This window comes from Monodon monoceros, unplaced genomic scaffold (genome assembly GCF_005190385.1).
Source record: "Monodon monoceros isolate NGI ecotype Baffin Bay Population unplaced genomic scaffold, NGI_Narwhal_1 Super_Scaffold_20, whole genome shotgun sequence".
Taxonomy (NCBI): Eukaryota; Metazoa; Chordata; class Mammalia; order Artiodactyla; family Monodontidae; genus Monodon; species Monodon monoceros.
Window position 1 is genome coordinate 110,207,279 of NW_021703777.1, and position 23,619 is coordinate 110,230,897.

Sequence of the window (23,619 nt, forward strand, 5' to 3'; positions counted from 1 at the left end):
TTAAACACTGGACCACCAGGGAAGTCTGTTAAGTAACATTTTAAAAGTAAAATAGAAACACCTATGCCTGAACCAATTTTCTTAAAACATAGGTCACTGAAGTAGGAACAGTCTTTAGAGAAATGGCATTATTTCTTTCTGAAGATCATAGCTCCTTCTGCATTTCCCATTTAATAGCAGTGTAAAGACCTATTGAAATGATGCTAAAAATGGAGCTTAATCAGCATGGTTGAGCTACAGTGTACAAACATATGGTTTATAGCAATTTTTGTTATTAGTGTCCAGCTGAATTGAAATTAAGTAGGATTTCGTGGTATAAAGTGTTTTACTGGTCATTTATATGTTCTAACTGCAGGAAGGCAACTTGTGGACTTCTTTCTGAAATATTTCAGTACATCTAGTGTGCGGTTCTCAGTTGCCCCCCAATTTTTGGTTTATGACAAGATAGTGATAACAATTTGAGCTACTAAAAGAGCTAAAACATTTAAACAATCCAGCAGTCCCTATACAAAAGTATGATTATTTAAGTGAAAACATTCATATATCACAAAGAGGGTGTTTTGTAAAATCTTCATCTTTGGAGACAGACCACACCCAGTTCTGCTTTCTTTTTTGTCCTTTTGTACCTGCACACAGCAAAATATTTTTAAACACTCTGGTCTTCTGGCAACAACCTTTTTATTTAAAGAAGATAATGTGTATGCATCTATCCTTTGATTTGTCATTGTTGTTTTGCCTTTATCATTTACAAGAAAAACTACAATTATTAAAAAATCTCGGTCAGGGTCCTCTGTGCTTGTCATTGAGCTAAGCATCTTCAAATCTTATTTCATTCTCCCAGCAACTCTATAAAATACATTTATTTTTTGATAAGGAAATTAAGACCCACAAAGACTCAAGATCATACAACTCGTGATTTGCTGGACATGGTTTTAACTTATCCAACATTCCTAGGAAAAGACCTAAGGAATTGTAGAAATGTCCCTTATTTCATTATGTATATATTAAAGGTTTTCCCCTCAAGTGATTTTAATATATTTTATTTATTTTGTATTACTATAAAAATGTGGATCTTGGAGTAGGCAGGTAAATGACCCTGTTTTTACAAAGGAATGACTGCATCCTAAGAAAATAAGCAAATTCCCTAAATTCCACAAGGAGCATGTGCTTTCCTATGGTTAATCAGTCAGCAAATATTTGTGGAGGGTACAGGATAAGCCAGAGGCTGTGAGGCGAGGTGCCCCATGTCACTCCCTAGGGTAGTTGAGGCTGGTGGCTGACTCACACTAGAGGATGCCTGCTTCTCAAACTTGAATAATGTATTCCTCTCTTTTGAAGTATAAAAAATGTTTGTGACCTCCAGTGCTGTTATTTTTATTGTAGTGTTAACTTATCTTTCTTTTAATTAAAAAAGACTTTTTTTTTTGGCCGTGCTGTGAGGCTTGTGGGATTTTAATTTCCCCCGAGCAGGGATTGAACCTGGGCCCTTGGCAGTGAGAGCATGGAGTCCTAACCACTGCACTGCCAGGGAATGCCCTATAGCGTTAATTTAAGTGCAAAAATAAAACTACATAAAATTCCTTAAACTCTTAGACCATTACTAAAAAGAAAGTTGTACAAATTAAGCATGAACAGAACTACAAAACTAGTATTATTCAAATAAATAACACCCATGTAATCGAATGGATAGGATTGTCTAAAACTAAATCACAGATGTTGGATTTAACAGTAAAAAGATTTAACCTCAGATTTCTTTAATACATTTCTGAATTTGACTTCAATGAAAATAATATAGAGTGTACGTTTTTATAAGCATGTTGTACAAGCATTATTAATACATTTAAGGTTTTGTTTCCTACTTCAGAATAGTTAAAGTGATTAGAGAACTTTGCCAATGCCAATTTTAATGGCATGCCATTTGATAATCATTTAAAGCTCTCTTCATTTACTTGGAGATGAAATTAGTATTGTGGTAAAGATGTGTACCTAATCCAGTAAAAGCTGCAATTGGGAACTGAAAAACATTTTACTCTGGATTTTCTGTTACAGTCACTGGTAATAGTCCAGGTAAGTTGGACCCTACAAAGATAGCATCTGAGCCTGTTGTTATTTGAAGCTTTAATGTGCTACTGAGTGCTGTGCTCAGGTTCTTTTGGTACATCCTACCTTGTATGGGGGCCAGATTCTCTGATCAGTCTCTGTCCCATGGCAAAATATTTTGCATCCCATGCATCTGTCTATATTCCATCCCTATTTCAACTGTTATGCACTGAATTATAAACACAAAGGCATATATCAAAATTATATGGTTGTACTCAGTTAAAGGGTAGCCATCTAGATGACCTGGAACATGCTTATATTCTCCTTCTTAGGTTGTTACTGAACTGTAAGCATAGAAGTTTTACAAAATCTTGGAGCAAGCTCATGAATCTCTGTGGGTGTGCCCCTGGACACTTCGGGGAAGCACTCGTTTAGGACATAATGTGGCTCTGTGAATGCACATTCCTCCTTGCCTTTCATGTCCACCCTGCTGGATGCTGAGAAAGTATTGTTTTTCTAACATTCTGATCAAAAATGTACAGAACTGTGTCAAGAAGAACTGAAGAGGAAATTTTTCTTTCTCGGCTTGAGATGCCACACTCAGGTTGAAAAGGGGACAAGTTTTAATGACATCCATCTGTTGCAGATTAAAATAAGTGGAGCTCAGCATTTGAATGCCTTGTCCAGAGTCACACTTTATAGGCATAAGTACAATTGGTTTTAGGATTGAGAGTTCTAGGGACCTAAAGCAGCAAAGCAGAAAGAGGTTAGTCTATTTGTCTGAGACTTTTACCCCAAAGGAATTGCTATTGCCTCATTTTCTCTTTCTTGTACTTTTTATGTGTGAAATCTCCTGGTTGAGGCAAGGGACAACAGTCTATTTTGAAAGCATGCTTCTCCCCTACTAATACCTAATTTTAATTTTTAAATTCTTACTTTTGTCATACTCAGAGGGAAACATAGCATGGTAAAAATTGCTGCATCTCTCACCATGAGTCCCTGAATCCTCTTTTATCTCTGTGTTGATTGAAGGTAACCAGACTGACTGCTGTTTATCCTAAGCTCTTGTGTCAAGAGCTTTAATCACAGATTGACCTCTTTGTAGCATAGGGTTTGCATGTGTTTATGTGGGAGTAGGAAAAAAATATATACTTCCATGCTGGTCTATACTTTAAACCTTCAAAATGTCAATATCTACATATAAATTTTGAAGTCTCATTTGAATTTTGTTCTTGAAACTCATGCTCTGGAACCGTTTTATAATAACACACTTATTTGCATTTGCAAAATGCATTTCTAATACATTTTCTCACTTTGGGAAAGCTCAATCCCTTAATGGGGTTCTAGAAGAATCCAACTTATAGCAAAATCTACTGTGACTCAACTGTTGAAGAGGTCCCTGGCAGGATGGCTCAGATGTTACATTTCCACTGTCTCTAGCCCCTCCAAAGCACTGGGAGCATTTTTTGCTAAAATTCCAGGGACTGGCTGTAAGTCTTTGACTTACCTCTACTTTTTAGTTTGATTCAGAAAAGAGAAAAATAGTTATTAAAACTTGTTGTTATGTAACAGCAAAAGCAATCCTCAATGTCATGCCCTGTCCCTAGAGAAGGTTCTAAGAGGGTCTAATAGATTCCCCTCCGTGATGCCAAAAGCCCCCTTCAGACCAACAATTGCCTCTGTAAGCTTTCACAGGGTGTCTCCAGGTGTTTCTTCATCCCTAAAGGGTCAGGTGCTCCCTTCTGGCTCTACTTGTTCATGGCATTCTTTTTTTTTTTTACAAGAATGATAGAGCACCCTGATCTTAGTTCATGAGTTTAGTCATGTTAGACATGTAGAGAGAGACAGTCAACTGGCTTTTAAATGCAGTGTGTACTTTACCATCTCTTTCTTTATTTCCAAGTGAGTATGTTTCTAATCAGTTTGTCTCAAGCCAGCTCTTCATTTTTCTAGGTGCATAGATGGCTGATAAATTTGAGGCTAGGGCTATCTGCCAAGAATTACCTCTCCAGCTAAGACACTCTGTTTAGCAAGTGCCATGATTTTCAGAGTGAATATGTAGACCAAGGGCATACTGAGGTTATCACAAATGAAACAAACTTATAGCTCATAGGTTAGGTATTTGTACTAACATCTGCTTTGATACTTTGCAGGGATGAGGTAGAATAGCAGATAAGACTAGCTTTGAGGCTGATAAACATGGGTTAAGTCTTGAATCTTCACTGAAAAATTATGTGACCTTGGAAACTTGCCAAGCCTCTTTCCTCACCTATTAAATGAGCGTAATAATAGTTCCTTTCTCCTAGTATTATTGTAATAATGATAAAATGCATATGACTTCTTAGCTCTGTGCCTGACCCACAGTAAACACTCATAAGTGTTACGTATAATTATGAAGCCTCATGTATAAGATGGAAGTATTTTCTAGGCATCCTCTTTAATATAGTATAGAGCATGTGGATTTATTTTAAAAATCTATGGGAAATAACCTTGTCATACTTTCTGTGACCTAATATTACTTAATTTTTGTTGTTTTTTAGTAAATGATGTTTCTTGTGGGATACTGACAGAACATGATGCAGAGTTTAATGTTTTGCTTTTAAGTACTGCGGCGAGAAACCTGAAGGCGGAAAATCTTCCTGGAATTTAGAATTTGCTGCAAGCCGCAAAATACATTCATAGAATAGGCATTTAAAAATGAGTCATAATTCAGTCCCTGCAGCATTGCAGATATACTTGGGGCACCCTGCCATGGGCACAGCTTTCAGGAAGGATGGAGCGTGAGGCATCGTAGCAGGGCAGGCGGGAGGAGAAACAGTGCGATGTTAGTCATACCAGGACTCCGAGCGTGAATTCCAGATGTGTAGATTTCAGTCATACCTCTCAAATCCTCATAAATTACCTATATTATTTGTAAATTTATACGCCATTGTGGTTTTGGGTTAAATATGAGGTAATTTCGTCCTAGGGTTTTCAGCCTTCCCCTGTGTAAATCATTTTAATGGTATGCAAATAATTCTGTATTTGAGACTCCCAGAGAAAACGCTTACATTTCTATCTCCGTACGTCATCACCAGTCACAATAAATAGGCCTGACAGAGTGTGCCAAGGGCCCTGGCCAAGTCCATTCTTCGAGAGAGGGCAGGGCAGCCTACTGAGGAGAATGATGGATTAAGAGCTGCCCCACCTGAATTTTAATTCCTAGTAGCTCCCTTTTCGTGTTACCATTTTCTCTGTATCAGATGTTGTACCACCCAAAGAACTATAAAGTGATGCCAGTGTCTTGGAACCTAACGAAGGCTTATCATCATCCTTGTGTTAAGTTTTGAAAATCAGACTTTGTCAGCAAGTCAGAGAGGCAGGGCGATTGTGGCTACATCTCTTGAGAAGCCTCCCCGAGACTTTTTGTGGGGGAAATTCAGCTGTTCTCCCAGAATCAGATTTTGAGAGGAATGGGCGCAAGATGAGGACTTAAAAAGCAATTTGTACCCAGAGTGATCATCTTTACCAAGAGATTTGAGCCCGGTATTATGTCAGCTGGTTTAAATTTAATCTTGTTTTTCCAAAATCACTGGGATCACAAAATTTGCATCGGCCCAGTCCACACTTGCCAACTGGTGCTATCTGCTTTCCTCGAAGCATCCTTGGAGCTTTCTGTTATTCCCTTATAATGAGGACAGACTGTCAGGTGACCCATACACAGTGCTCTCCCTCAGAGGAAATCTGAAAACCAAACAGTAAAGGAAGAGAAAGAAGAAACCCAGTACCTTATTTCATTTGTTTTTTAGCTCGACGTTAGGCTCAGTATAAAGTCACTAGCTTCCTGAAGCTAAAATGCATGGATAACAGTGGATTTGGGGGTAGTGTAAATTCATCTTCAAATGTGGCTGAAGATTTGGAGTAAAGTGGTAATAATTATTTTTATTGTTCTTTTATACTCTTTAATATAGCAGAGTGTATTTCCTATTGACTTTAATGTCCTTAAACAACTCTCTAGAAATACTGTGAAGTTGCTGACTTGTACTGTGAATTATTATTCAGTGTTTTAAACTCAGGATTGAAATATTTTGCAGCTGAAGGTTTTCTTTGTTTTTTTTTTAACATCTTTAATGGAGTAGAATTTCTTTACAATGGTGTATTAGTTTGTGCTTTATAACAAAGTGAATCAGCTATACATATACATATATTCCCATATCCCCTCCCTCTTGTGTCTCCCTCCCACCTTCCCTATCCCACCCCTGTAGGTGTTCACAAAGCACCGAGCTGATCTCCCTGTGCTATGTGGCTGCTTCCCACTAGCTATTTTATATTTGGTAGTGTATATATGTCCATGCCACTCTCTCACTTCATCCCAGCTTCCCCTTCCCCCTCCCCGTGTCCTCAAGTCCATTCTCTACATCTGCGTCTTTATTCCTGTCCTGCCCCTAGGTTCCTCAGAACCTTTTTAAATTTTTTTTAGAATCCATATATATGTGTTAGCATATGGTATTTGTTTTTCTCTTTCTGACTTACATCAGTCTGTATGACAGACTCTAGGTCCATCCACCTCACTACAAATAACTCAATTTCGTTCCTTTTTATGTCTGAGTAATATTCCATTGTATATATGTGCCACATCTTCTTTATCCTTTCATCTGTCAATGGACACAGTGCAACTGAAGCTTTTCTGATGCATGGTGCAAACATTCTTGTGTTTCTGTCTTTGATATGCTTTCATTTTATCAATATTTCACTAAAGGTCTTTTCTTTTTCTCACAGTCTGACAGCAATGCAAGCTTCCTCCGTGCTGCCAGAGCAGGCAACTTAGACAAAGTAGTGGAATATCTCAAGGGGGGCATAGACATCAATACCTGCAACCAGGTAAGAGCACGGCCGCTGGCTCTGTATTATACATTGAAGACACTCTTATTACCTGCAGATACATTCCAAGAGCCCAGCTTTTTTCGTGTGCTTGTTGAATTTACTCAAATAGCAGCAATTCAGAATTATGAAAGTCCATTTTTCTTCCTTACCAACTTTTGAAGCCTCATATGGTTGTATCTAGAGCTAATAAGGCTGGCAAATTAGATAGATCAAAAATAATTGAACCTCAGTTTTGCCTATGAAATAATCTGGGCTGCCCTGAGCTGGAATGTTGACCAAGAACGATGTTTTACTTCTCATTTATCATCAACTAGTTATCCAGACTCTGGCTTCTTTTCTTGTTTGCTGTATGCCTTTTACTTAGGGGTAACTGATTGTTACAATTTGGGATAGAGAAATAAGAGGATAAAATCAAAATTATCCCTCCCTTTCCCCCTAATTAGTTTTTTATTTTTTTCAACTTTATGCCTTTATTTATTTTTTATGCTCTATTACACTGACTACGACCACCAAAACAATCCCCCCAATTAGTTTTAAAATATAAATTTGAATGAGAAGAGGTTGCAACTGTTGGCTTAAATGAGGTATTTGGATTATTTATTTATCACATCCATTCGCTAAGGACTTTAGACAATATTATACATTTGGATATTATTTGGTCCCAGTGATGTTGAGATTTTTGTGCTATTTTTAACTAAGATTTTAATGCCATGAATTAAAGTGTCTAGTGGACTCCAATATTCAATATAGTGTGCTAAATGTTGCACATCGGTGTGTGGGGTGTGTGTGTGTGTGTGTGTGTGTGTGTGTGTGTGTTTGTATGTGTGTGTGAGACAGAGCTGACTGGGAAGTGAATAATCCTGACTAATTTTAAGTTAACAGGAGATGAATTTCATTGGCAGATTCTAAATCATCTATAGAATGCCTGTGATATATATTGATATATATTCTGATATATATTGAGCCCAGTTACGTTCCATCTGTAGTCGCCTGAAATTGGTATATCTTTCAAGTACAGCTTTTCAAAAACAACCTGATATCTTTTCATACTCAAACTTACTCTCCTCTCAAATTCCTACCTGCTGGTTTCCTCACCAATATGTTAGTTCCAACAGCTCTCCACCCTTGTCTTCTCCCCTACGGCAGTCTAGCACTCCTTTTTCAGTTCATCTTCTATATCCACAAATTTGCACTAACTCACAACATGGTCACTTACCATGGTTGCAGTAACAGCCTCCTTAATTAGGTCCTGTCTTCATCTTGTCCACTCTGGTCAATCTCCACACTATGTCTTGAGTCATCTTTCTAAAATAAAAATATGATCATGGCACTCCTTTCACTACCAAACTTTCTATGGCTTCCAGTGCTTAGGTCAGTAAGATAGTTGTATAAAAATTACCTGAAGCCTTTTGCAAAGGGTGCAGGATTTTCCTTGCTCCTCTTGAGAGTAACTGGCTTAAGAAGTACTGTCATCGATGGCAGTATTTCTTATCCTTTAGAGGAGTAACTCCCGTGGCATCAAAAATATTGAGTGCTGGGCTTCCCTGGTGGCGCAGTGGTTGAGGATCTGCCTGCTAATGCAGGGGACACGGGTTCGAGCCCTGGTCTGGGAGGATCTCACATGCCGCGGAGCAACTAGGCCTGTGAGCCACAACTACTGACCCTGCGTGTCTGGAGCCTGTGCTCCGCAACAAGAGAGGCCGCGACAGTGAGAGGCCCGCGCACCGCGATGAAGAGTGGCCCCCGCTTGCCACAACCAGAGAAAGCCCTCGCGCAGAAACGAAGACCCAACACAGCCAAAAATAAAAATAAGTAAATTAAAAGAAGGTTCAACATTTAAAAAAAAATATATTGAGTGCTTGCTGTAGGGGATACCAGTCTGCTGTCACCCGGAGCATCCCTATATATTCTTTTGTGTGTGTCAAGAATGAAAGACCCTGTATGCTCTTTATCTGGAGCATTTCTCAGGGTAGTGATTGCAGTGAGCAACCTTGAGGGATTAGGTAACTTTTTCCTCTAGATAAGAAGTAGGCTTGTTCTTTCTTATTTTAAAAGCTGTGAATTCCCCAAGGTTAATGTTCTTCTTTAACATAACCCACGACATGCACAGGCATCCATCACTGGTCCTGTGTGTCACACGCATGGGATTGGGAGGGGGGCATAGGGAATTGGTGTAAGCAACATATTGACACTCAGCCGCTCCTTTTGCCATGAACTATAAAGTCCATTGTCTCTGATCCAGGAGACTCATGTCTTCTACCAGTATCAGGAAATAGTAGCAGTTAAGCTTTTTAGCTTGTAGGTGAGATAAAATCCCAGACCGTACACAGTTCTTGACCCTGACCTATGGAATAAGAGTAAATTCCTTTATCCCAATATATAAAATCTTCATATTTTACGTCTCTATTTCTTATCCATCTTATGCTTCATTATGAATCTCTTTTTGATATGTTTTTAGTGTTCTTTTGAACAAATAATTTGAAGTTTAGATACATTAGTTACGTTAAAAGAGAAAGACAACATCCAAATTCCTATATAGATTATAGATAAATGAAATTCTTCCAAAGCTACCTGTGAGATTGAATATGAAATATTTAAAATTTTTAACATGTTAATTTTATTTATTTAGTTACTTAGTTATTTGGCCGCATGGCATGCGGGATCTTAGTTCCCTGACCAGTGATCAAACCTGTGGCCCTGCAGTGGAAGTGCGGAGTCTTAACCACTGGGCCACCAGGGAAGTCCCTTCACATGTTATTTTAGACTTTTTTCGAGTATATTAAATACATTCCCCCAATTTTAATATCAACTCATTAACATTCTAAATTTGCAGTATGCTGGAAAATAGGCAATGAAACTGTTAGAACTATTAGTTCATTTGGTAAAATCATCGTAAGTGATACCAAAAGATGAACCCAAGGAAAATAAAGTTAACCTCAGTCAAACCAAGTCCACTTCACCCTAAAGTATAAGAAATATCTTAATCTTATAAAAGATCTTGGAGTTTATTTTTAAAGAAACATAAACTCTCAGCAGTAAATACTCAATTCTTATTCGCTTTATTGACCAACCTCACTTTTTGAGTTACTTTGAGAAGTTTTTAGCTGCCTAACATATTTTTCGTGTAGTGGCCGACTGTCCACTAGCATGTTACTATAAAGGGGAAGAACATGTATTTTTGTGAGAAGGCAACAAAATGTCATGAAACCACACAGAACTTAGAGCCCAGCAGTTCAAGTTCCATCTCCACTTTTGTTAAGTCATTTCAATTCAGAAAGTGACATTTTTCTAATCTCTAAAACAAGAAAGTAATAATACATTCAATCTTACACCACCGAGTTGAAGTGTAAATTAAATATGAAATATGAAAGGACTTTCCAAGGTGTACCTATTCTAATTGCAGTTACTGTGTATGTCTACCAAGAATCAGAAAAATTAAAATTGACCTCCACACAAAGTATGAGATTGACTCTCCTCAGTCACCTGAATTTACTAGGTAGAAAGTAAATGTTGTTGTCTGGTGTTGGTTCTTTATTATTACCATTCAAGAATGTACGTTAAATAGAGATTAGGGAAATGAAGTGACTAATGTTAACTAGTTAGTTGCTATGTATCAGGCTTTGTGCTGGGGGCTTTATGTGTGATGTTTCATCAATCAGCAGAGACAAATGTTATAAGGTAGGCATTCGCCTGAGTTTATAAATGCAGAAACTGAGTCCACAAGTGGTTAAGTGATGTCCCCAGGGTCACACAGATCTGTCTCTCACATACAAATCTTTTCTACTACAGGACGTCTTCCTGAGATGTTTGAATCTTATTTTTAATCTATCATTGCTAATATAAAAAGGACTTTATTCATCCTCAGATCAACATAATATGTAGTTAAAGGAACTTTTAAGTCAAAGAGCACCACCACCAGGATTACTACTAAAACTCAAATAAAATATAGAGCAGAATATAATTTCCAAACACCTAGGAGGGCAAAAGAGGCAACTCTTCAGCCAAAGTACTGCTATTTCTAAGTATGTGAAAGCTCAAAGCTAGTATGCATGTGAAAGAAGGAAAGAAAAAGTATTCTCTATTTTGCTTGTAAGCCTGAGTTTCTGGGGAGCATTATGTCATGTAACATAGAAAGCAGGATTTTCTGTACCCTGTTGTATTTCTCAATGAAAGGCAATCTGGGCTGTACCAACTTTCCAAAAATACCACATGTATTGGCGTGCTAAGATTCCTTAAACTGAAATTTGGATGAAAATCTTTTTCTTTATAAAACTGGTCTCGTAACTACCATGAGAATTTTGAAATTTAGTTGAAAAATACCATTTGACTTCTAATTGTTTAAATGATGTGGGAAAAATTCATAAATTTGACACAAGACAATATTCTTTAAAACAAAACTTTGTTTTCATATTTTTCCCAAATAGTTACAAATATGTTAACTTTCATTTTCCGTAAAAGATTAAGCTGGTAATGTATTTATTTATCTTTTAATCTCTTGTACATTCAGAAAGGAGAATAAATCGTAGTGTTTGCTCCCTATTTTTGAAACTCATATATACTTATTTTTTACATTTATTTAGTAATTGTTCATAAGATTACAATATTATAAACAAGGTTAACAGAGCAAGTATTCAATAAATATTAGCAAATATTTTTATATTGATTCTCAACCTAAGTTTTAGCAAAAGTGGTGCTGGTTCTTATAGGCAGGACAGAACATAAAAGGTATTATCACAGCCTGTGTCACCAATTAGGAAATATCACGTTTAGTAGCAATTTGGTAACAGTTACTGTTATCTGGGTTTCTTTAAATTAAAATCTTTTTTGGACCTAAAATCTTTTTTATAAATGCCATTTGGATCCATCTGGTCTGGACCTCTCTTTAAAAATGCCAGAAATGACATTTAAAAATGCCAGAAACAACAAAAATGAATAACTGAGAATTGAATTCATAGAATTAATGGAATATGGAATGAACTATATATAGTTTTCTAACAAGTTAAATGAGGTAAAAATGTTTGTACAAATAATCTTGTTATATATCTATGAGCTTATTTTGACCCCTCATTTAGAAGAAGTCAAAGGTGTTGCATCTGTCTAGTTCTGGCTATGTGTGCTCTTGTTTCTGGATTCTGCATTATTCTCTGATTTTTTTCAATACATTAATACCAGTTCTTGCTCTATACTGAGTAGCACTAAGTTGGATTTGAATAATGTATGCTAAATATTTTGAGAACTTAGAATTTTTAGTTTCAATGTTGATAAGTTATCCAATGTAAAGTAATTCCGGTAGGGACTTCCTCAACTACTTGTCCATAGCTCTGAAAAGTTTCACTTCTGTGTGTAACTACACAGGATTATGAAGATCTTCTTTCATTTAAAAATTGCCAAGGGTAGCTTCACTCAAATTTTTTTGTGACTTGTCTTTTTTTATTTTTTAAATTTTTTATTTATTCATTTATTTTTGGCTGCTTTGGGTCTTCGTTACTGCCCGCGAGCTTTCTCTAGTTGTGGTGAGCGGGAGCTACTCTTCATTGCAGTGCGCGGACTTCTCATTGCAGTGGCTTCTCTTGTTGTGGAGCTTGGGCTCTAGGCATGCGGCCTTCAGTAGTTGTGGCTCACAGCCTCTAGAGCTCAGGCTCAGTAGTTGTGGTGCATGGGCTTAGTTGCTCCATGGCATGTGAGATCTTCCCAGACCAGGGATTGAACCCATGTCCCCTGCATTGGCAGGCAGATTCTTAAGTGCTGCGCCACCAGGGAAATCCAGACTCGTCTTCTTAAGTACTCTGCTAATGTGATTTAGATTGAACAGAGCAATTTATATTCTAAGAATTCTCTTGAATGCTCTTTTTCTATGACTAAAAGATGTGGATTTTAAAACATAACTCCCAGGCAGCCACTCAAACCTCCTTAAGTCATCTCAAATTTTATCATCATAGCAGTCTTTCGGCCAGTCTGAACTCAGGCTTACCATTTGTTTATCTGTTTATTCAAGCATGTATTGTGTGTTTACTATGTGGCAGGCACTGTCCTTGGTGCCATGAAGAGAGAGGCAAAACCCTGCCCTCATATAGCTTATAATCTACAACCTTAGAGGAGAGAGACAGTCACCAAGGAAAAAAGTAAAATATCTGGAAAGAGAGATGGAAGCAAATGACAGGGAGAAAAACATAGTAGCGGGGGAGGAGAGGGAGGGGAAGGGGAGCAGCATGTTACTTGAGGTAGGATGGTCAGAGGAAGACCTGAAGGAATTGAACAAGGATGCCCTGCACTGTTTGGAGAGAGTATATCTTAGAAGAAGGCTTGACGGGGAGAAAGCCCCAAGGAGGGAGCATGCCTGGCGTGTTTGAAGCCAGTGTAGCTGGAGTAAAACGAGGGAGGGGAAGAGAAGTAGGAGGTCGGGGAGAGCCCAAGGCAGCACCAGAGAGCATGTAGGCTATTTTAAGAACTTTGGCTTTAATTCCGAGAGAAGAGAAGTGATTAGCAGAGAAGGGACATAAGCTGACTTAAGTTTGAATAGTCACCCTTAGACTGAAAGGGAGCAAGGGCAGAAGGAGGGAAACTTTTGAAATACTTTACCAAGACAAAGGAGTATTACACTTTACAAAGGAGTATTACACTTTTTGTCATATTTTCAGTGAGAGATGAGGTGTTCTATTCTAGGTAAGCAGGCAGGAGAGATGGTGAGAAGTGGTTGGATTCTGGATATATTTTGAAGATAGAGCTGATAGGTTTTGTTGATGGATTTCACGTAGTCTAAGAGCAAAAGAGAGGAGTCAGGGATGAAGGCTGGGGTCGCAAAGAGAATAATGAGGGTGGAAGATTCATTACCCGAGAGGAGAGAGAAGGTGTGAACTAATCGTCTAGGAGAGTGGGAGAGCGTGATTAAGTGTAACAGTGAATGATTGCTGAGTGGAAAAGGGAGGAGTCAGAGATGAAGGCTGGGGTCGCAAGACGAATGCAGGCTAACGTTTCATTAACTGAGATGGGAAAGACTGTGGTTTGAGCGGGTTTGAGGGAATAATCAGAAGGTCACTTGAGAACATGTTAAATTTGATTTGTCTAGTTGATATCCAAGATATTGAGCATGTAGTTGGATAGATGCGTCTGGCGTTTAGAGGAGAGAGTTTGGCCAGAGATCTATTATTTGGAGCATTCAGTGTTATAGATGTTATGTAAAACCAGGAAACTGGACAAGGTTGCCAAAACAGTGAGTGAAAAATTTATGAAAAATTGAAGAGGTCCAAGGACTGATCCTTGGGACCCTCCATCTCTTAGAGGTCAGGAAGATGAGGAGGAACCAGCAAGGGGAATGGGGAAGAGTTGCCCAGAGAAGTGGCAAGAAACCCTGGAGTACAGTGTCCCGGAAGCCAAGTGAAGGAGTTGTTTTCAGGTGGAGGAAATGATCAACCCTATAAAATGCTGTTGATCAAATAAGCTGAGGAACAGAAAAAATGCTGTAGTGAAGTGGTGGTAGCTAATGACTTGTTAAAGGCATTTTCAGTTGCCTGGTGGGGTGAAAGCCTGGAGTTGATTTAGTCGGTAATGAGCAGACCAGATACTACTGGAAGGTCTCTTTCTGTAACGGGAAGGAGAGAACAGGGGACGTAGCTGGAAGAGGAGGTAGGATCAAGAGAGGCTTTTAAAAAGAATATGAGATAAATTATAGCATTTTTGTTTCATTAATGGAAAAAAGAAGCAGAAGAGGGAAAAATCAATGATGCATGAGAGAGAGGGTAGACTTGCTGGATGGTGTCCTAGGGTAGGTGAGAGGGGATGGGACCTGGTACGCAACTGGGGGAGTTGGCCTTTGCTAAGAACATGGATAGTTCAGGAAAAAGAAGGGTTTAGGGATAAGAGACCAAGAAGTAGTGTGGGTGTGGTGCTGGGAGCTGGATGTGGAATGGAAATTCTCTTTTAATTGCTTCTAGTTTTTAGTGAAATATGAATGTCATCAGCAGAGAGCTAAGATGGGAGAGGAGGTGTTGGAGATTGAGGAGACAGAAGATATGAAATAATCATCTAGGAGAGTGGGAGAGAGAGTGATTAAGGGTAACAGAGTATGATTGCCAGGCAGTGTTAAGGGCCCACTTAAGGATTATGACGAGCGAGTACGTATGTGTATCTCTGCAGCCACATTCAGACATGGGATCAGTTGCAGAGATTGTGGTTGAGCTAAGCATGTGTAGTACAGCCAGAGAAGGGCAAGCCAACTGCGGATGCATACAAGGGAATGACTAAAATGATTATATAGGTTATGCATGGAATTTAGGCTGAATGAGGAAAGAAATGGACACAGTGAAAAGGTGAACAGACTCTAGGTGTCAGGGGCTGAAGGATTGTTTGATTGGGGTCAGTAGATTGGCAGGAGGGTAAATGGAAGTTAATGGCTCGGGTGCTTGAAGTTGAAATCCTGGAGGAAGATTGTATCATTGGAAATGACCGTGGAAAGAGTAGATGAGGTAGAGAGAAGAAAAATTATTGGTAGAAAAGTCAGGAACCTGAATGTGTAGAGTTCTGGGAAAACCACCTTCATATGTGTTGGAAAAGGTGGCAATGAACTAGAAGCTAAAATCTTCAAGAGATGAGGATGGGATCTAAAACATACAGGCTGGTGGCTTCTGGAGGTTTATGTAAAAGGATGAGGAAAAAATAGTTTTGAAGAGCAAGGAGCATTAGCTTAGCTCCACTGAGTCCAGTGGTTAATTGGGGTGTAGGGGATAAATATTATCACTTGAGTAGACTTCAGGGAAGCAGCGGCTTCGGGTTTCATTTAGAACAGAAAGGTTAAAAGGAATGCTCAGAGAAAAGATTTAAGACACAGATGCTGCTAATAACCACATTCATGTCTTCTAGAGGCCATTGTGTAAGAGTTTCAGGACATGGGAAGTGATCAGAGACATAGTTAGAAAAGGGGATAGCAAGGCGTACAGGGGTTGCATTTGGAGGGATGAGGATTCACGTGGTGACTGGCACAAAGAGGGATACAGGGTGTAATAAGTTTAGTCCATATGGTCCCAACCAGATGGTGATGGTGAGATTGTGAGAGTTGTCTGGAGAAAGATAAGAGGCAGCAGGGAGTCTAGCCAGGAGCCCATAGAGTTATGGAGTCTCACCTTGATTTCTGCTATGGAGGGTCAACAGAGGGAAGATCTTGATCCAAACACGTATTCAGTACAGCTCTTCAGATATGCACTACAACCAAACACAGGTGGTGTGTGAGGTAAGAGGTAGATGCCATTTTTGCTTAGTCATTTTTCTGATTGGTTATTTTCTTTGTGCCATTAAAAATCAACCAGCCCCTTTGCAGTAACCGAGATTTTGTCCACTCATAGTCTAACAGTCTCTTTGTTTGCTGATCACTTATTCTAAACAGTCTTTTTCCTTTCTTCTATAGAAGTTTCCCAAGCCTCTCCCATCCCTCCCTACCCTCATAGATTTCTCCTTATCCTTTCATGTGTATGTGTATGTGTTTTGATGATTATAAGGGTGTAACCCCAAATCCTAGGATCTCTAGTCTTTTCAAGGCCTTCTCTCTTCTGGAATAAGGAGGAAGGAAAAAAAGGAAACCTTGTTTTCAGATGATACCTTCTTTAGATTCAGAAAAAGAGAAGAGAATTCAGCAGCTCCGTATGAAAAAGTGCTTGTCTGTTGAGATGGACATGATCAGGGGCCACCTGTCTCTTGATGAGCCTATATATGTACATGTGTATAACTTGATGTAGGCAACTGATTTTAGTCCTTTACTCAGTTTCTTTTCAGCCTCTTCCCGCAGAAATGAAAGGTCTTCAGGGTAAGATGAAAGAGTCTAAGATGCAGATGAACAAAAGCTCATAAGGGCACACCTTGGAAGAGGTCATCCCTGGCTCTCCCCACACCCTCATTCCCCTAGCTACCACCACCCAAAAAAAAAAAAAAAAAAAAAGGTACCATCAATAAAAAGAAGAAAACTTCTTTGTGCAGGGTAGAGGGGGCAGAGAGGACAATCTGAAATTAAACCCCGCACCTGAGTGGGTATGCAGACTCACTGCGGGGGTGAGAGAAGCATGCCACTGCCCTTGGGAAAGAAGTTTATCGGAGAACCTGTGATGTGATATTTCCCTTAAGGAATGAGGGAAGACAACAATAGTGCCCATGGGAGGCAGAGGAGGGAAGTAGAATGAGAAAGAAGCAATTTACCGGGGAGGCGAGAATATATTTTCTCATCCAAAGCAACCACCAGAAGTTATATCAAGAGATCTGTTATTCAAGTTCCCTTGAAATTATTAATTTAGACCTCAAACTGGAGACGGTCTCTACAGCCCCTTTTTTTTTTTTTTTTTGTGGTACGCGGGCCTCTCATTGTTGTGGCCTCTCCCGTTGCGGAGCACAGGCTCCGGACGTGCAGGCCCAGCGGCCATGGCTCACGGACCCAGCCGCTCCGCGGCATGTGGGATCCCTCCGGACCGGGGCGCGAACCCATATCCCCTGCATCGGCAGGCGAACTCTCAATCACTGCGCCACCAGGGAATCCTACAGCCCTTTTTAATGACTCCTTTTAGTGAGATTTCTGTGTCTCTAAAGAAGACATTAGATTCTTATTAACCATTTGCGTTCACAGCTAACAATTTAGCAATACACAGAAAGGAAGGCAAGATCCACAAACTGGGAACTTGGAACATCAACAACACAGGAAAATTAAGGGGTTTAAAAAGAAAGGCCCATGAAGTATACCAATCTAAATACGGCTACTAGCTTATATGAACCAGCTCACAATGAATGATTGATAAACTGGTATTTAAGCTTCAGTGTTTAGTGAAAAGGGCACTTTGCTGGAAGGAATAAGACCCAGGATTGGTACACAATAGCTTTCCAATTAATATTTGATAAATGAATAATTGAATAAACACAGACATTGAGCCAATCACTTAAATTATTCTGAGTCAAATAATCCATTCGTGAAATGGGAAGTAATAATACCTATGATATCAAATAATAGTTTCTTTATTTCATGCCTACTACATGCTCATCACTGTGTTACATACTTTATGTATGTAATCTTCACAACATACTTCTCTACCTTAAAGGGAGACTACTTTGAGCTCAAATGATACGTGAGAAAACCCACTGTGTTGCACACACTCATTCAGGAGACCAAATTATGGCTGTGACAGTTGCAGTTGGAGAGAAGTTAATTAACAAAAAGTTGGGCTGGCCACAATGGATGATTTCACTCAAGCTAGAGTAGCTGGATGGACAAATTCCGGATAAGTTCTAACAAGTTTATTCCTTCCAACTTAATCAAAATTGTCATTATCCCTTTCAGACAACTTGTTATTCTGTGGGAAATAGTAAAGCTTCTAATACTTAGGAAGGTTCTAGTGTTCCTTCCTCAACCATCTATTCTGCTTTCCAAATGGAAATACCCAAGTTTCATCAGGTTATGTTTACAGACCATCTCTTGAGGTAGTATTTCTCCTACTTAGAGAAGGAGATTTTGGGGGGAGCCCTGAGAATACATCTGTATGCTTCAGTTTCAGAAATCCTGCATTAAGATTCATGTTCCTTTAAATAATCCCTTGGAATCAATCAAGAACACAAGAACAAGAAATTACTAGATGATATTTAATTAAATGTGATTTACCCAGATGATCTAGCATATATGTCTATTATTTTTTTTAAGATTGGCACTTAAATGAAAATATCAGATTAAAAAAATTCTCAGAGAATTCTGAGATCCTCAAGAGCACATCCAAGGATTCCAGGCTGAGAAAAGCCACTTTATCTTTTTTTTTTTTTTTTGCGGTACGCGGGCCTCTCACTGCTGTGGCCTCTCCCGTTGCGGAGCACAGGCTCCGGACGCGCAGGCTCAGCAGCCATGGCTCACGGGCTTAGCCGCTCCGCGGCATGTGGGATCTTCCCGGACCGGGGCACGAACCCATGTCCCCTGCATCGGCAGGCGGACTCTCAACCACTGCGCCACCAGGGAAGCCCGAAAAGCCACTTTAGATTAAATCCTTGTCTCACGGTCTAATTTGCTCTTATACACATTAATATTAACCAGCTTCAGCCTCAGAGAGTGCACTTTTCCTGATTGTGTTTCCAAAGGCTAGAGGTGGACGTAGTTGTACCTGACTTGTCTGTGCACTGACCACATTTCGTGATAGAATGCACAGTGACTGGATGAATTAAACAAAAGCCTGTTTACCTCTGCATGGTACACACTATTCATTAGCTCATTCATTGCAAGAATATTACTGCAGTATCCTTCGCCTTGTGCTAGGTACTATATTAGGCGTAGAGGTTACAAAGGTGAATAGATTTGACTTTTGTTCATAAGAAGCCTTGTTGGGAAGATAAACAGGACACAAAATTCAATCAATTGTGAAAAGAACCAAATTTTGTGATTGTTCAGAGGATAAAGTGACTAAGCTGGCTTGTGTATTGCAGACAAACCTGAAATTGATAATGAATGCAATTTGCAGGAATCATTTTATTGGGTTGGCCAAAAAGTTTTTTCCATAACATCGTCTGGGAAAACCTGAATGAGCATTTTGGCCAGCCCAATATTATGATGGAAAGCAGAGTGATGGTGTGGTACTTGGAAGACTCCCATAAGCTAAGTTTTCTTGTTTGATGGCTTCCTCGTCACTCTTCCCATAGTCTTTTAGAGCCCAGCAAGCCAAATTTGGCTTATTTTTAATTAAAATTGTAAAAAAGGGGGATATTATTATTAATTATCTAATAACATTACTAGATTTTTTTATGGGTACCTGCAAATGTAAACTTGGTTCCTCGCACAATGCTTGGCATATAATACATGTACAAAAAAGTTTAGGTGAATAATTGATATTCAGTTATTTATTAATTATTGAATTTAAGCTTTCTCTAGTTTACATTAATTTGAAACTCTGTGCCATGTTTTTATCTGAGTTTAATATGGTGGACAACATTCTTGTGTCTCACTAGAAGTAGGCGGACACAGCACATACTAGAATGAGCGGTGCGGAACCTTTTTTAGGTTGCATGCTCCTGTCTTGCTTCCTTCCCTTTGAGGTCCTGCCGCTCTTTCACTCTCTCACTTCAATCTCACCCTTGGCCCTTGGAGGCACATCCACTTCAGGCTGCCCCACTAGAGGAGTTTTCTCGTTTCATTTAAAAAAAAGTTACTGGTTAATTCTGATATACATTCCTTCCCCTGCTTGCCAATCTTGATAAATTCTATGTCAGAAGAAGATCCATGTTTTTAATGCCCTCTTTTAAGATGAATTGATTGAAATATTAAATGAGTCAGTGATAAATATACAAAGATGAGACTTCGTCTAGTAGATAATTTCTATTATGTTTTCATTTTTTAATTTTTTTGCGGTACGCGGCCTCTCACTGTTGTGGCCTCTCCCGCTGCGGAGCATAGGCTCCCGACGCGCAGGCCCAGCGGCCATGGCTCACAGGCCCAGCTGCTCCGCGGCACGCGGGATCCTCCCGGACCGGAACACGAACCCACGTCGCCTGCATTGGCAGGCGGACTCTCAACCACTGCGCCACCAGGGAAGCCCGATATTTTCTTTAAATCTTCTGGAAATTATACTCTCATTACTTGTCATTTAAGAACCAAAGAATTTTACTACTGTAAGTAACTTATGGGATCAACCAAACATAACCCCTTTCCTCCATTTTTAAGTTAAATTAAAACTAACTAAGCTTGGCATGGACATGATACTATAACTGTCTAGAATTCGTTATAGAATTCCTTTCTAATTTTGACACTCTTAGAGATTGTAAGTCTAGAGGCCTAAAGGAAATAATTTTTCTCCTTAACTACTGACTTATTATCAGAGGCTAAGATATTTTTATTCTAAAAAATATCAACTAAGAGTTAATGAGAAATTGAGGTCTAAAGAAAGCGAAATAGAATTATAATGCAGAGCCCATAGGTTTTTTTTTTTGTTTTAGTGGTAGAGGTTAAGAGTATAGTTTATGAGCTAGAATCACCAGGTAGTTCATAACTTATAATGTTCAATTCAGGGTTAAATGAGTTAATGCAATTAAAAGCTTAGATCTAAGCCTGACACATGAGAATAAACTGTAATAAGCTTTAGGTTTTATTTAAATAATTTGCTGCTGACTTTTAATGTCTAAATCTCTTTAAACCATGACTATTATAATAAGTAGCTCAAACAATTTTCTGTCTTTGAGCTTCATGTTAAGTCAGATGTCTTGCTTTAACACATGTTAAGTCAAATACTAAAAAGTAATTTATATATCATTTCTCATAAAATTAACCAGAGAAATGAGACCACATGAAAATGACATTTAACTTAGGAGAGTTAAAACTCAGTAGTAAAATAACAGCTCTTTGAATTTTTGACAGGATGACTACTAAGAGACCAGGTTCCCATCTGCTTTTTAGGTTTCATTAGAATTCAAAATACATTTAAAAATAATCATTTCTGTCTAACTTAATAATTTTCCCAGCCCAGGTAAGCATTATATGTTAGACCCAAAATACTCAATTCAAGAGTGATTTGTACATGCTCCTCTGTGGGCTTTAACCATGGAGGAAGAGGCCACAAGCCAAGGAATGCAGGTGGCCTCTAGAAGCTGGAAAAGGCAAAAAGAACTGTTCTACCCTAGAACCTCTGGAAGGAATGCAGTCCTGCTGACACCATGACTTTAGCCCAGTGAAACTCAACGTGGACTTCTGACTTCAGAGTGCCATCTGCTTGTGGCCCCTTCCATGAAAGAAAAAACACTCAATTCAGCTCATCATCTTTATCCAGATCTCTGTGATAGAAAACAGAAAGAGTTAGGAATATGTGTGAATTTATTACTTTCTGCATCTAACCAGGAAATCATAATATCTTACATTTGTAAGAGTCCAAATAACATAAACATACATTACTTTATTTATATATTTTTTTACATCTTTATTGGAGTATAATTGCTTTACAATGACATACATTACTTTATATTCTTGTTTTTTTGCATTTTTGCTATTTTATTTTATTCATATTTTTATTTATTTATTTTTAACATCTTTATTGGAGTATAATTGCTTTACAAAGGTGTGTTAGTTTCTGCTATACATATGAATAGTGTGAATCAGCTATACGTATACATACACCCCCATATCTCATCCCTCTTGCGTCTCCCTCCCACCCTCCCTAACCCACCCCTCTAGGTGGACACAAAGCACCAAGCTGATCCCCCTGTGCTATGCGGCTGCTTCCCACTAGCTATCTATTTTACATTTGGTAGTGTATATATGTCCATGCCACTCTCTCACTTCATCCCAGCTTACCCTTCTCCCTTCCTGTGTCCGCAGGTCCATTCTCTACGTCTGAGTATTTATTCCTGTCCTGTCCCTAGCTTCATCAGAACCATTGGTTTTTTTTTTTATATATATATTCCATATATAAGTGTTAGCATATGGTGTTTGTTTTTCTCTTTCTGACGTGCTTCACTCTGTATGATAGTCTCTAGGTCCATCCACCTCACTACAAATAACTCAATTTCATTCCATTTTATGGCTGGGTAATATTCCACTGCATATATGTGCCACATCTTCTTTATCCATTCATCTGTCGATGGACACTTAGGTTGGTTCCATGTCCTGGCTATTGTAAATAGAGCTGCAATGAACATTGTGGTACATGACTCTTTTTGAATTATGGTTTTCTCAGGGTATATGCCCAGTAGTGGGATTGCTGGGTCGTATGGTAGTTCTGTTTTTAGTTTTCTCAGGAACCTCCATACTGTTCTCCATAGTGGTTGCACCAATTTACATTCCCACCAACGGTGCAGCAGGCTTCCCTTTACTCCACACTCTCTCCAGCATTTATTGTTTGTAGATTTTTTGATGATGGCCATTCTGACCAGTGTGAGGTGATACCTCATTGTAGTTTTGATTTTCATTTCTCTAATGATTAGTGATGTTGAGCATCGTTTCATGTGTTTGTTGGCAATCTGTATATCTTCTTTGGAGAAATGTCTATTTAGGTCTTCTGCCCATTTTTGGATTGGGTTGTTTGTTTTTTTTGATATTGAGCTGCATGGGCTGCTGTATATTTTGGAGATTAATCCTTTGTCAGTTGCTTCGTTTGCAAATATTTTCTCCCATTCTGAGGGTTGTCCTTTCATCTTGTTTATGGTTTCCTTTGCTGTGCCAAAAAGCTTTTAAGTTTCATTAGGTCCCTTTTATTTATTTTTGTTTTTATTTCCATTTCTCTAGGAGGTAGGTCAAAAAGGATCTCACTGTGATTTATTTCGTAGTGTTCTGCCTATGTTTTCCTCTAAGACTTTTATAGTGTCTGGCCTTACATTTAGGTCTTTAAACCATTTTGAGTTTATTTTTGTGTATGGTGTTAGGGAGTGTTCTAATTTCATTCTTTTAAATGTAGCTGTCCAGTTTTCCCAGCACCACTTATTGAAGAGGCTGTCTTTTCTCCATTGTATATTCTTGCCTCCTTTATCAAATATAAGATGACCATACGTGCGTGGGTTTATCTCTGGGCTTTCTATCCTGTTCCACTGATCTATATTTCTGTTTTTGTGCCAGTACCACACTGTCTTGATTACTGTAGCTTTATAGTGTAGTCTGAAGTCTGGAAGCCTGATTCCTCCAGCTTTGTTTTTCTTTCTCAAGATTGCTTTGGCTATTCGGGGTCTTTTGTGTTTCCATACATATTGTGAAATGTTTTGTCCTAGTTCCATGAAAAATGGCATTGGTAGTTTGAT

At 38.8% G+C, this 23,619-nt stretch overlaps 1 protein-coding gene across 11 annotated transcripts in view; it reads left to right on the forward strand.

Moving 5' to 3' along the window:
• Positions 1–23,619, forward strand: part of ANK2 (ankyrin 2) — a 272,366-nt gene that overhangs the window by 57,481 nt on the left and 191,266 nt on the right. For all 11 annotated transcript variants that reach the window (XM_029235234.1, XM_029235242.1, XM_029235243.1 and 8 more), the window contains exon 2: positions 6,799–6,900. In XM_029235234.1, the coding sequence (XP_029091067.1) occupies positions 6,799–6,900 (102 nt within the window). The remainder of the gene's footprint in view (positions 1–6,798; positions 6,901–23,619) is intronic.